Source organism: Colius striatus, chromosome 11 (genome assembly GCF_028858725.1).
Source record: "Colius striatus isolate bColStr4 chromosome 11, bColStr4.1.hap1, whole genome shotgun sequence".
Lineage (NCBI taxonomy): Eukaryota > Metazoa > Chordata > Aves > Coliiformes > Coliidae > Colius > Colius striatus.
In genome coordinates, this window is record NC_084769.1 from 18,428,954 (window position 1) to 18,442,622 (window position 13,669).

The window sequence follows — 13,669 nt, forward strand, 5'->3', positions numbered from 1 at the left end:
ATGATGTCCAGTGCAGATGGCATTTGTAAGCAATCAGTATGCAATCCATATCCAGAGAAGATGGTGGTCAATCAAAGCAAATTTTCTTGCATTTTTTGCCCTCAATCCTTCAAAAAAAGGCTTCAGTAGTTCAGAATATTTCCAGTGTCACAATGGAACTGGAAGTGATTCTAGTGAATATTAGTATTTAATTTGTTCAGGAGATCTTATGTGATATTTGTTGTTTTCAGCAATCATTTCTTAATGAGTGGATAGACTATAATATTTCTTAGAGAATGAGATCTCTCTTCACCTTCTTAGAGGAGTAGTGGTAGCCCTGTTGGTAGTTTGGGCTATGAACGCTGTGTGACAGCCAAGGAAACCACGGGCTGTTCCTCTGGGAAGGAGATATGTTAACCTGAAGTTTCTAAGGCCTTCCTTCACATGCCTCTGCTGATGTTCAAGAAAGAAAGTTTTTATCACTGAGATGTATTTCCACACTACGACTGAAATGTTCCCCATCTTTGATTTGGGAATCTAGTGTCTGCTCGCTGGTCCTTGCAAACTAAAAGCTAGTCATTCTTGTCCCTAGATAACCCATACTGCTTGAGTACTGCCAGTCTTGCAGCTTTTCAGCTTTAAAGCCTCTGCAGAGCTTCTGTGTGTTGCAAGAGTTCCTTGTGCGTGAGAAGCTTTAGAAAGGAGTGGTTAGAACTGGTAACATTGGAGTCTGAACTTTCTTCCTGACGTGACAAGAGACATAAGACTGCTGGGCAACGGTAGCAGGGAAACGCATGTGAAGACCAAACTCCCGTGCTCATACCTTTTAGGGTATAAAAGGTTATAAGCTATACAGCTGTAACCTAGGGACTACCACAGACTGATGACAAGCAGGATATCCAGTCTGCTTTGAGCCCCTGGCAGCAATAGGATTCTTTTTCTCTTCAGTCCCCGTTGCTGCATCCTGCAGGACTGAGTCCATCTCTCTGTTTTCACTTTTTGACCTGCATAAAGAAATTATTTTGAAAAAAAACAGTATAGGTGGTAAATTGTGGCAAACAAAATGTGTTTGTATTTTGTCAAAGCACTAATATACTCTAAGTTAATTTTTTTTTTAACAATTTTGTCCTATAAACTAAAGCCAGGCAGAAGGGCTACATGTGGCATGTTGGTAAAGGGCAATCTCTCTCCTAGGACACTGATTGCTGTCAGCTCTGAATATTGTGGGAAGAAAGAAATGATTAAGAATGCCAGTCTTTGTCTCTCTCTGTATGTATAAGAAGGAGAATTGAAAGCATTTGGGCAGCAGTTGATCCATCTTGTTTGGCTGTAGAAGTTACTTTTTACTTGGTGTGGTTTGGATTGGAGATGTCTGTCCTAGTAGAGGAGAGCAATTCTAGGATACAGACATTGCAAGGCTGTCCTGACCTGTTGCGCTCTTGCTGCCGTGCTCAGTGGCTGGCCAGCCCCTGACTATTCCAAGGAGCTGTTGCCAATGCCCTGCCATTTCATTCTGAAGATGAGTTACTTGCTGTTCTTTCCCATACTCGGATGGTGGCAAAGCCATTTCATTGCTCCCTTGGAGACCCCTCTTGCAACTCTGCTCTGTGGCAGTGGCTCCAGAGAGCCTGCCCTTGGCAGAGGAGCTGCCAAGGCAAGGCCGTGCAGAGCAGTGGTGCTTCCTGGAAGCCCCTTCCCTGCTGCTTCCACCCAGCTGTTGTGTCTTGCTTTTGGATTACGGAGTGCTTTGTCTGCCTTCATGTTTTAGCTGGTGCTAGGTAACACAAGCCTGGAATACTTGGGCCGACAAAGAAAAGAGCCCTAATTTCCCCAAAGGCTTTCAGGTAAGAGTGAAGTGAAGCTAGCAGCTAAGGGGCACAGAGTGTAGGTTGTTGTCCTGGAGAGGAAGTCTCCTGTGTGCCCTTGCTGCCACTTTTGCAGCTCTGGGTACCCCGGTAGCGATTCCCAGAACTAACCTTGGTTGACAGAATCATGAGTAGCTACTGAATAAGGTGTGACAGGCCAATGGGGATGTAACCTAGGAAGAAGTATAAAGGGTGGGTGAAGAGCAAGGCTCATAGAAGGGGGAATACTTCCTGCGAAATGAATGGATGGATAATTATATCCCTAGCAATTGTTTGGAGGAGGAAGGAAAAGACTCTGTGAATTAGTGTAGGGGATTGTGAAGCTTGGGAAAGGAAATGGAGGAGGAAGGGCAGAATGATCTTTGTATTTTTCATTAAGAATAGAGCAGCTGCTGTGCTGGCAATTGTCAAATTAACGTTTGTAAGAGGTATTAATGTATAGAAGGCAGGTTTTATCCGGTGGCATAGCAGAGATGAGGACTTGGATACAAACAAGCAGCGTGATGATGGAAGAGCTTGTGCTAAGGTGCCCTTGTCTTTACCAGGGATGGATGTACTGGGATGAAGCAGCAGCTTCTGTGCCCCTTTCCTCAGTGCAGCTAGACCTGCCATACCACAACACAGATTTCATACAGCTGTTTAACACAGCAATCCTTGCTGTTTGAAAGCATTTGTTTCCATATTTCAGCCTGCTGTTTTGCAGGGCCTGTTTGAAGGAGGAGGTTTCTGTAGATGTATTTGGCATCCAGGTCACAGTGACCCACTTCCTGCTTTCCCAGTGTTGTCCCCAAGAATCATATGATCCCACTTATGTACACATGGGTGCACAGGCAGCTACATTTGTGTCTGCTGATCTACACCTAACCTTAACATGTCCACTGTTGCACTGATGGTGTATGCAGGCATTGAGGTTGTGTGAGGAACACCGGTGCTGCACTGGGGTTTAAAACTTGGCCAGTGTCTAATATGAGCAGATACGATAGAAGTACCCCTGTATGTTTTGCTCAATCGTTCCTTTCTCATATGAAAGTGATCTACTGTTTTCAGAAAGTGACTGTGAATTATGACAACAAAACAGACAGCTCCCAAATTATTTCCAGGAGGCATAAAAAATGTTTCTGGATTTGAACACATTTTACTCTTCCTTGTCATCTATGGGAGTCTAAAAAAAAAACCCTCAAAATGCCAGTAGTTTATAACTAGTTATTGTTATGTAATTTGAGATTAACCCCTCTCTCTCAAGCATACTGAGAAAATCCTATAGGATTAGGGCTGGGCCTTGTTGAACTCTGAATGCTCTGAAGTTAGGGGGTTTTTTTTCCCTGTCCTTACTGGCACAGCAAAATCTGTGCTTGCTAGGGAAATACTGCTGGACAGAGTATTTTTGCAATTTGATTCAGATAATGGACTGAGACAGTGTTTTACTTTCTTGAAATGGGTGACTGCTGCTTGGTTCTGGAATATAATGGAAAATGCAATCTCTGCCTCAAAGAAGTCTTTAAAAGGTTGTTGAGTTGACAGAGGGAGTGGATGTACAACTTGTAGGGAAGGATGCCAGCTTCATGGTTGGCAGTACCTTGATAATGAACCTTCTTTTAAGGCTGTCCACGGTGACTTAGTCATTACAATACAGCCCATTTCTTAAGCCATCTTAATGGAAATGGCTCCCCTGGAGAAATTTGAGTCCAGGGAAGCCACTGGCTAGGGGCAGTAACTCAGGGAGAGGTTTCAGTACATAGTGGTCATTGCAGGGGGAAAAAAAAAAAGTCTAAATAAGTGATGAAGCCAAAAGCAGTGATGGAAGGGAAGGTATACAGACACATAAGGGAGGGAGGGAGGTAAGTGGTGAGGAGGGAGAATTTGTGCAAAGCACTGGACAAATGTTCAAATCTCTCTGGGGTCTCAACAAAGCGACATGGATCCAATAAATTTGTACGTAGTTTTCACTGATTAATGTAGTTCTGCAGATTGCTGAGCGTCGGCTCACAGCCTGCTTCCAGGGTAGGGCTTTCACAAGTAGGGCAGCACTTTCCTAGTGCAGTCCCTTCTGCTGCTGGCCCTGGCAGTGATTTAGACAATGTCAAGCAGCAGGTCACACGAGCATGTCCATATGGCAGTTGCTGCTGTGACTGCAGCTTGTATGGACATACCTTAGCCAGCTTACTCTAGGCTGGGCACTGCTACAGGGCACCCACAGTGCCCTGGAGCTCCATGTGGGCCAGCTCAAAAAGAAAAGCATTTATTTCAGCAATTTGTGCTGAAGCCTGGGTTAACATAATGCAAGCCAGCCGATTTCAAGTAGCTCAGATATGTCAGCACAGTTCCTGTTAACGTGCCTTTACCCTTCTGTATCTCAGTTCTTATCTCTAAGGTAGCACCATCATCCCTCACACACGCATTTTGTACTGAGCAGAGGTTTGAAGTACATGTGATGGAAGATGCTTGAAAATTAAAATACTGGCCACTGAAGTGCAGCCACAATACTTGGAGACCTTTCCCATCGGGGCTTGGTTTCCCCTGACATGTGCTGCACTGCTGAACCACTTCAGCATGGAAGCATCTCCACCTTGGAGTTTCTGGAGGCTGGTGGAGGGCTTCAGCTCAGATAGGCTCAGAGTAGGTTCAGCTTTTCACCTCAGCAGGGCTTTTAACTTTCTAACTGCCTTCCATGACTAGGATTGCTTTTAAGATTTCTTCCTGGAGTCTAGAAATCTAACTTGTTCCTCCCTTTCCTTGAAACGCGGAGGAGTTTCTTTGCCAAATATTTAATCGTCCAAGTAGGCATCAGTGCCCGCTACAGGGAGGTACTGGCTTGTGCAGGGAAAGCTGTCAGCTGGGAAAGAGTTAATCAGAGGCACAAGCACGGGCTCTCCTCCTCCCTCCTCTTTCCCTCCTTCCTCTGCTCCCTCCCTCTCTCTTTTAAGTCTTGACCACAGAGTGAGGGAGGCGGGGGTTGGGCACAGAGTTTGGCTCATGTGGCTGCAAAACTTTGTCCCGGTGCTGCGAGTGCGGGCAGCCCGGGGCGAGGCGCCGGGGCTGGCGCTGGCCCCGGCTCCCGGCCACCCCGCGCACCCTGCGCCGGTCACCCGGGGATGAATCTCCCTGCTCTCTCGGGGACTGACTTCTTTCCTCTCTTTGTGTTTGTTGAAACTCCTCCCCGTGGCGTCAGGTTTTCCTGAAGGAAGCTCTTGAGCAGAAGCTGGAGAAGGATCGGGAAGAGGAGTTGAGGAAAGCAGCTATAGTCATCCGGGCCCACGTCTTGGGCTACATGGCAAGGTCAGTGCCGGGGGCTGCCCCACCATCCCTGTGCTTGTGTGCCTGGGTTGCCTAGAGTCCCTGCTTTGCTCTCTAGTCCCTTCGCATCCCTCCCTTCTTCTCCCCCTCTGTGGGAAGGGTGAGGTGCAGCACGTGCCCTCCCTGCCGGCATCAGCGCAGCTGAAACGTTTCTGCACCTTTGCTACCTCTTCTTCATTTCCGTGCAGGCTTGCACCCTTCCTTGGTGCTGCTCAGCAGACTGCTGCAGGCACCTCTGATGACATCTTTTCCTCACCTTCAGGGCTCTCCTGGCTGAGCCCCACCTGTGCGTTGGGTCCTTTCCTTTCCTTTTCCTTATGCCTGTCAACTCTGGTTTTTTGCTCCCCCCTGCAAAATCGCTTCTTCCTCACTTGCAGCTCTGCCTTTGCTCACCCTCTTTCCTCGCCCTGCCTGTTTGCCTCGTGATCTCCCTCTCCTTTTAATTAACTCTTCACAATTGGTTTTTGGCCAGCTTTGCACCAGTAATCTCCTCCCGCCCCTCCCTTTTGCACCTGACCAGGGGAGGGCAGGGAGAACCAACTGCAGACAAACCGCCCCTCCTCTGCCCCTCCAAGTAGCTGTGACAGCTGACTCCTTAATGGCTGTGGCATGCACACTTAATCTCCCAGTAAGATGCTCTTTCCTGGCTGGTCTGTGCTCCAGGCACCTGTCAGTTAGGGGTGTGAGGAGGTGAAATCCCAGGGCAGCAGAGCTGTTCCAGCAGACACTCTTCTTAGAGCTCCAGTTACACCAGGTAGCTCCTTTTGTGGTGGGAAACGCTTGCCAAGGTTGTACCCTGCTGTGCCAGTGTGGAATAGCCACAAAATACACATTTGGTCTCGGGGGCTTTTATTCATTTATTTATTTCCTTCTAGGAAGACAAATGAGCTAGCTCTATTGTTTGTACATGAGATTGCAAGTTCTTTGTGTGAGGGCCTCTGCTCTGTTTTACTTTGTGTCTAGCATTTGGAGAGACGGGTAGGGATTAGCACAGGAAAATTGTTTTTTTCTGGGAAACATCAGCACAGGCAAACTGGATTACTGCTTTTCTGAGTTCCTGGGAAGGTAGCTGCTGCCATGTAGGGCTATGATGGAGACAGGCTAGTGTTCCTCTTGGCTAAAAATCTTGTGGTCCTCCAGCCTCCACAGACTGAATTCCTTATCGCACATGTTGCTCTTCCGAGGCTCATCTTTAAGAACAAGCTGTGCTCCTGCAGCCAGAGGGCAAATCCTCACGAGCAGCTGGAGGTAACCGGACTTTGCAGGAGAGGAGAGCTGGGGAGTGAAGAGCTATGGAGGGAGATTGGAAAACTGTTACTGTTCCCAGTTGCTCTGCACCTGTATTGGAGAAGGTCCAGCTAGAGAGAGTTCATATGGGCAAGTGCTGCAGGGTCTGTGCAGAGCTGGGCCAGGAGTATTAGCGTGTGCTGCCTTGAGCTCGTTAGTTTTGCCAGGACAAAGATATTTAAATTTGCTTGGGCTCATGCCAACTAAGTTGGTGAAGAAGGGTACACCACAGAAGGATTTCACTTTGAGAACTTTTTCTGTGAGGCTGGAGAACCAGTCCTAAGAGTGAGAACATGTTCTTTGCTCTCCTTCCCTGCAGCTCAGTATGTGTGATAGATTATTAAGTGTGAGATAAGAAAGTGAAGCTTATTCAAATGACCCTATTTTTTGTTGCACCTTTGTGGAACCCCGAGCTGCAGGTAGCAGCTTCAACAGCTAAAATGTATGTAACTACCCCCAGGCTTGCAGGATCCATGTACAAGTTTGGCTGCGTCCCTGGATTCTGCAGGACCTTATTGCTCTGGGGAAAAAGACAGTAGGAAGTTATTCCATAGCCTTGTGTTCTCTAATCCTTGGAGGCATAACTGCCAACTACAGCCCATCAACACAATAATTAACTAAATTCCAAATGCAGCACTGGAGCCTTGCAGTCACCCCGCCTTCTCTTGTGATACGTGGTCAGGATGTCTCAGCTCCTCGGCATGGGCTGCATGTTGAGTTTCTTTGGCCAGTGCAAAGAAAGTGAGTGGAAGGCTGAACAAGGGCAATGAAATTTGTGGCCTGTGTGCAGCAGTTCCAGCCAGAGAGCGTCTGCAAGCTTGGCTGTGGTCATGAGGAATGAGGGGGCACTTGGGCCTGGCAGATTAGCAGGCAGAGCTGGCCTGTAGCTGGGCAGGGCTTGGCACATGTTGTACTTGAGAGAGTTTCTGGCAGATGCTTTTTGTAAAAGTCAGAGTGCCCTTTTTGATGCACTTATATCTGCCTTGGCAGAGAGTGAGTGTGCAGCTGTTCAGAACCTGTGTGCAGGGCATGGGGAGAACAGCAGGAGCAGGAGTGAGGAGAATGTGGCCTCAAAGCAATTCATCTAAAACCTCCCACTTCTTATCACCTCTTCATTTTCCTCTTCTTTTCTCTATGCTTCCTCCCTTTGACTTAATACTTAAAGAAAAGAGCATGACCTCTGCATACTACTGCTGTTAGCATCCCTCCCCTGATTTTCTTGACTAGGCTGATATATCTGATGTGCAGGGAGGTGGCAAGCTGTCAGCATGCATCCCTGTTGCCATTTGAAGGGGTTATGATTGCCAGGAAGTGGATTTTGAGGTGTGTCTTTTCCTCAGGGGTTTGCAGAAGGTCCATGGGAAGGATATGTGAGAATACTGTGCTATTTCCAGCAAGCTTTCTAGGACTGTAAGCCCTCACAGGATTACTGTAGCCTGCTGGCCCAAGATCCTGGGTAACGACCCTGTAGAATTTCCCTCTGCAGACTCTAGTTTGAAATAAAGAAGGTTTTGATTTGAGTAATACCAATGATCATTTCCCTACAGCAAGATATTAAGGTGTCTAAATATATTAAATGACTTTAAAAAATGTCTGCTTATGTCCAGCCTGAATAGACTGCAGCTTCAGGTCAGTTAAATCTTGCTGTGTCCGCTGTTGGATACATAGAAATGCCACCCAAAAAATGTAGGTGCTTTGACTGGGATCAAGCATTTCCTTAGCCTTCTCTTCTTAAGGTCACAGAGTAGGTTATAGTCCTTCTTCCTCAGAAATCACTGGTGGGTCAGACATTGTTCTTGAAATGGAGGTACTAACACTGAACACAGGATAAAAGTAGCAGTGCATTCCTCTTCTGCACAGTAGTTCTGCTTGCAAGCGTAGAATCCCAGTAGGATATTTTGCTGTAGCATTCTGATGGGAGTTTGCCTTCACCTGATGATCCCTGTGACCTCAAAATCCTTTGTTTGACTTGCTGCTTCCTAACATAGTCCCACATCAGGTGTGTTTGGCCTTTGATTATTTGATACAAGACCTTATGTTTGGCTCTTTTGGCTTGTTTAATGTTTGCTTGAACCTAGCTTACAAATTGATCCAGATTACTCTGTAATAGTAACTCTTGTTATTTGCCCAGTTTGTGTATCATGTGCAAACTTCTACCGGTGACTTTTTTTTTCGTGTCCTTTATAAAAGTAGTCTGTAATGCAAAGGCAAGAACTGACTTTTCTAGGACTGCATTAGACTACAGAAATATTGAGTGATGATTCCTTTCTTTTGGGGCCCTACCATGTTTTTTTTTTTGTTTCAAAGTGCTGCAGAGTTGATTTTGATATTGCTATTTGTTTAAGCAAAATATTGTGAAAGATAGTGTTACATTTATGGGAGTCTGTTACAGTGTTACATTCAGAAATCAATTTTGTGGTATCACTGTGTTTGCCCCTAAACAACGTGAGATTAATGTGACTAGATCTGTTTTCCCTCCTTTTTGGCTTTTCCTGGAGAAATTTGCATTTGACAGCTTAAAAGATGGAGTGGTATGGTGTTTTGTTCTCATATAGTAAGGCTATTTGTATGTTTTTATTATGATAAGCCCACACTGAGTGATTATGCTGATTACCCAGTGAACATGTGTACATGCAATACAAGACTTTGGGCCAGTGGAACTTCTCTTTCCATGTGTCAGATATTTTGTCCTTCATCCTCTGAGGATCTTCACAAAAGTAGATGCCCACGGAAACAACCCAATAGTATCATAGAATGGTAGAAATTGGAAGGGACCTCTAGAGATCATATAATTCAACCCCCTGCTAAAGCAGGTTCCCCTTGTTCAGGTCACACATGAATGTGTCCAGGTGTGTTTGGAATCCTCCAGAGAAGGGGACTCCACACCCTCCGTGGGCAGCCTGTGCCAGGGCTCCCTCACCTGAACAGGAAAGAAGTTTTTTCATGTGTTTAAGTGGAACTTTTTCTGTTCCAGTTTATGCCCATTACCCCTTGTCCTGTTGCTGGACACTACAGAAGAAAGACTTGCCTCATCCTCTTGACATCCACCCTTTAATAGATACAGAAGAGTTCTGGAAAGGTTGTCAGGCACTGTAACAGGCTGCCCAGGTTGATGCTGGAGTCACCATCCCTGGAGGTATTTAAGCGACGGGTGGATGTTGCACTTAGGGAAATGGCTTAGTGGTTGATAGGGCTGGGACAAAGGCTGGACTCGATGATCTTAAAGGTCTCTTCCAGCCAAAACCATTCTATGATTCTACAGGAGAATACGATTGCTGGGTGGTGGCAGTAGAGTAACAGAAATAGTGTCATTTCTGAGCAATGTTTTTCCAAATTCATTTTCCCATGGAGGTGGTAAGATTGGTCAGTATTGCCAGGGCGTGAGAGACACAGAGGATGTGTTACTTGATGGCGCTTTTTCAGTGTCTGGTTCTGTTTTCAGGAAGAAGTACCGAAAGGTGCTAGCCAGTGTCGTTACAATCCAAAAGAACTACCGGGCATACTTCTGGCAGAAGAGCCTGCTGCAGCTGAAGGCCTCTGCGGTCACCCTGCAGAAGCACTGGCGTGGCCGCCTGGCCCGCAGCCGCTACCAGCAGCTGCTGCAGCAGCAGCGCCGCCAGGCACAGGAAGCGGAGGAGAAGAGGAGAGAAGAGGAAGAGCGGATCAGAAGAGAGGAAGAGGAAAGACAATGGCAAGAAGAGGAGGAGCGTAGGAGGAAACGGGAAGAGGAAGAGGTGAATGAAAGGTACAAGATGGTGTCTCACACTCACAGTTCCCTGACACTGAAGCTGCTGAGGTGTAAAAGTGGGTCTGGGAACATGGGCGTGATGGTCACAGTGGAACAGTGTTGAGACCCTATTTCAGTGCTAGGGGCCAGAGTTGGGGGTGGGCTGAGCAACTCAGGATAGAAAAGCAGCATGGAAAAGGATTATCCTGCTTCCTTCAGGAAAGCTAATTCTGGTGTATTTTTACATCTGTTGATGTTTTTCTGCTTTGGAACGTACGTGAAAGGAGGCAGTTTCACTGACCAGGCAGTGATGCGTCATTTTCTCATTGCCTTTGCAGTGGTAAAGGCAGTTTTAAGCAGTCTTCCAAAATCGGTAGGGATTAGCAGTGTGAGAAGGTGCCCAGTATCATTGGTCTTGGTGTGTCCAGCACACCTCTGCTTCTGCTGCAGTTCTTACACTCATGAGAATACATGTGCTCTTCCTGTTCCTGCTGCTGTGTATCTCTCATCATGGATACTGATATGTCAAGAGATCGGCAGAGGAAAGGAAAGGCTAATGTGACAAAAAGAGGCAATCTGTGTACGGTGGCAGTACTCCTATTGAGAATCCTGCATCTCATGCACCATTTACTGTTGTCTCCGTGGTTACCTACCTGTCCAAACTGGGTGTCTCTCTTGATATAGTCTTTTGTTTTAAGAAGCATAAAACTTCAACTATGAGATTACTATATAAGTTTGAAGAAACAGTTCTGTGGCATTTTGTCTTTCATAAATAGTTGGTTGTGTTTCTTACAGACTTTTGTTACATACTTGTCTCAAAATTAGATCTTGGGAAAGTAAGATATATGACAAATGATCAGAAAGTTCTGAGGTTAGGAGCATATCACAAGGAGAAGAGATTGCCTGCGGTTTCACTGGAGACAGTAGGGTGATGTAGCTGCTGGGTCAAGACATGGAGTCAGTGACACCAGTGATGAACAGTTTAGTCAAGGAGTTTCTTGAACAACGCTGAAGGCTAAATGTGTCAATTTTCAACAACAGCCTCAAGCTATGCAAGTTCAGAATGTCATATACCAAATGCTACAGACGCTCTGTCAGGTCTAAAGTTCTCATTGTACTAAGCAGAGCTTGTTCCTACTGAGTTTTAGATAAAAGGGCCTATTTAGCCTATTTGTTCTAGTGTGTTTCTGCCTCTGCCCTTTAGTTCCCAGCCCGTGAAAGATATGTGGAAGCCAGCATCCATGTAAAGAAGGGTCTGTGTTTCTAGGAATCGGGTGAATGTCTTATTTTGCTTTAGTTTTCTACTTGATGTCAAAAGACTTCATTCAAAGTGAGGAGCCAAAAAGGTACGACAGACCAGCTAGGCTCAATCCTGAACTTCCATTTGACCTCAAAAAATGAGATGGAAGTCCACAGAAATTGCAACTCAGCTGATCTACTGAGAGCAAGTGAAAAAACCCAACACACATGCAGAGACAAAATTAGAACGGCCAAGATGCAACCTGAGTGTTAATAAACTAAAAGTTGGCATGCAGTAATTGGTCATACACTGTTTATAAAATGGAGACATGGAGCTATTTGGTCTGCTGTTCAACAGGAAGAAAAAAATATGATGTTGAGAAAGCTAGGGTATTTGATGCTATTTTTGTTTGTCTTCCCCAAAAGGCTTAACTGTTGGTCACTAAATACATTTAGCACGGATGTGCAAGAATTCAAAACCTAGCAGGGAAATAAAAGGTTAGAGAATGCTCAGATAGATTACAAGAAAGTTATCTGGAGCTGGTGAAATTAATGTTCAGGTACTTTGAGAACCAACCGAAGTGATTTGAATCAGTAACTCTTCTCTTTGTCCTTTGTGGATAGCACTGGAGTTTCCATAAAATTGGAAAATTCCAAACACACTGATCTCTCTTTAAAATGGGAAAAGGAAGAAAGAGGGAGTTGTGGACCAGTCAGCTTAACCTCAGTTTCAGGAAGAGACTGAAACTAATAATCAAGCATTTGTTAAGTGCTTGATAAAGGAGTTAAGAGCCAATGTGGATTTCTGAAGAACAAACATTTTAGATCCCTTTTTCCTTCTGTGATAGCTTATGACATGCCTTGTGGACAGCAAAAAGCCCTAGAGGGTAGGTAACTTGACTTTGGAGAGGTAGAGGGCAGGTAAAGGCTTTGACATATTATGACAATCCTCTAAGACTTGATCAGAAATGTGATTTGGAAAAAAGTATGTGAAACAAGTCTAGGATTTGTGGATTTAGTGCATTTTATCATTGCATTTTAATTAGTAAACAGTTGTAGTTTTTTGTTAAGTAGAAGTCTTGAATGGAATTCTCCCATGGTCTGTGGTGGATATGGTACTAGTGCAATGTTTTCATAAGACACTGGATGAGGAAATATGAATATCCTTATGAAGTGTGCAGACAAAACCATCTGGACAGGAGCATATAGCTGAACAGGATTACAGATCAAATAGTTTTGGCAAATGAAAGAAACAGTCTGGAACACATAGGATAACTTTCAGTACAGACATACACGGATCTACCATTAGGAATGCCCAGAGAAAGGAAGAGGAATGCTTACTTCAATGGGAGGAAGAAGGTCTGGAGGCTAAGCTGAGTATTAGTCATGAGTGTCATGCTGTGTGAGAGGAGAAAGCCAATGCTGTCTGTAAGCAGGGTTGTTTCTATAAGATGTAGGGGAGATTCTTCTGTTCCACTTCGTGCTGGTAAGGCTTCAGTTGGAGTACTGTCTCTAGTCTTGGGTGTCACATTTCAGGAAGAGTGTGGATCAGTTGGAGGTGGATGTGAAGCAGCAAGAAATAGCAGAGGTCTAAAAAATGTGAAGAACAGTTGCAAGAATTAATGCATAGATTGCACGTGGTATTCCTCATTTGTTTTAAAATTACTTCTTGAACTTTCATCATTTAAAGCAGTTAGAGATCTTTCAGTAGAGGTGGAAGCATCTGGATCTCACTTCTGTCAGCTTTCATTTATAAACATTTCCTGGAATTTTTTTTTTCTGAGAGAAAGAGTGCAAGAGTGGGAGCTTTAAGGACCTTGTGACTTGCAGCTGCAATTTAGAATTTGGCTGGGAAAAGCCACAGGGCCTGGGAAATAAATATTGTTGCCCTCCTGTTCTGCTTGGGGTTGAATTGTAGATTTGAAAGTTACCACTGCTAGCCTGAATTTAGCTGCACAGTGACTGCTGCAGGCAGACTCTTTCATCAAGCCACATCCTATCTATGCTGCCTATACATGACCCTGGCAGTTGTCTGTCCACTAGTTCAGTTGCTTGTAGTGTGATTGCTATGGAGAACCTGCCCATAAGTGGCAGCTTTCCCTTGGAGTATAACCTCATTGATCTGAGTGGAAGTGCAGCACCATGGTATAGGGTTTTTTTTCTCTACTCATATTTACTGACAAACTCTGACTCTTACAGCCTTTACTGGCAAACTAGGTTTTGCATGCCAGTGAGAACTTATGCAAGGTGGAGCACCCAGGTCTTCAGCTTAGTCATT

General features: G+C 45.2%; 1 protein-coding gene across 1 annotated transcript in view; it reads left to right on the forward strand.

Annotated features, from left to right (window-relative positions):
* The window catches only part of LOC104552764 (unconventional myosin-X), a 95,812-nt gene that overhangs the window by 53,287 nt on the left and 28,856 nt on the right, over positions 1-13,669 (forward strand). The window contains exons 22-23 of the mRNA XM_062004673.1: positions 5,014-5,120; positions 9,868-10,170. Of these exons, the coding sequence (XP_061860657.1) occupies positions 5,014-5,120; positions 9,868-10,170 (410 nt within the window). The remainder of the gene's footprint in view (positions 1-5,013; positions 5,121-9,867; positions 10,171-13,669) is intronic.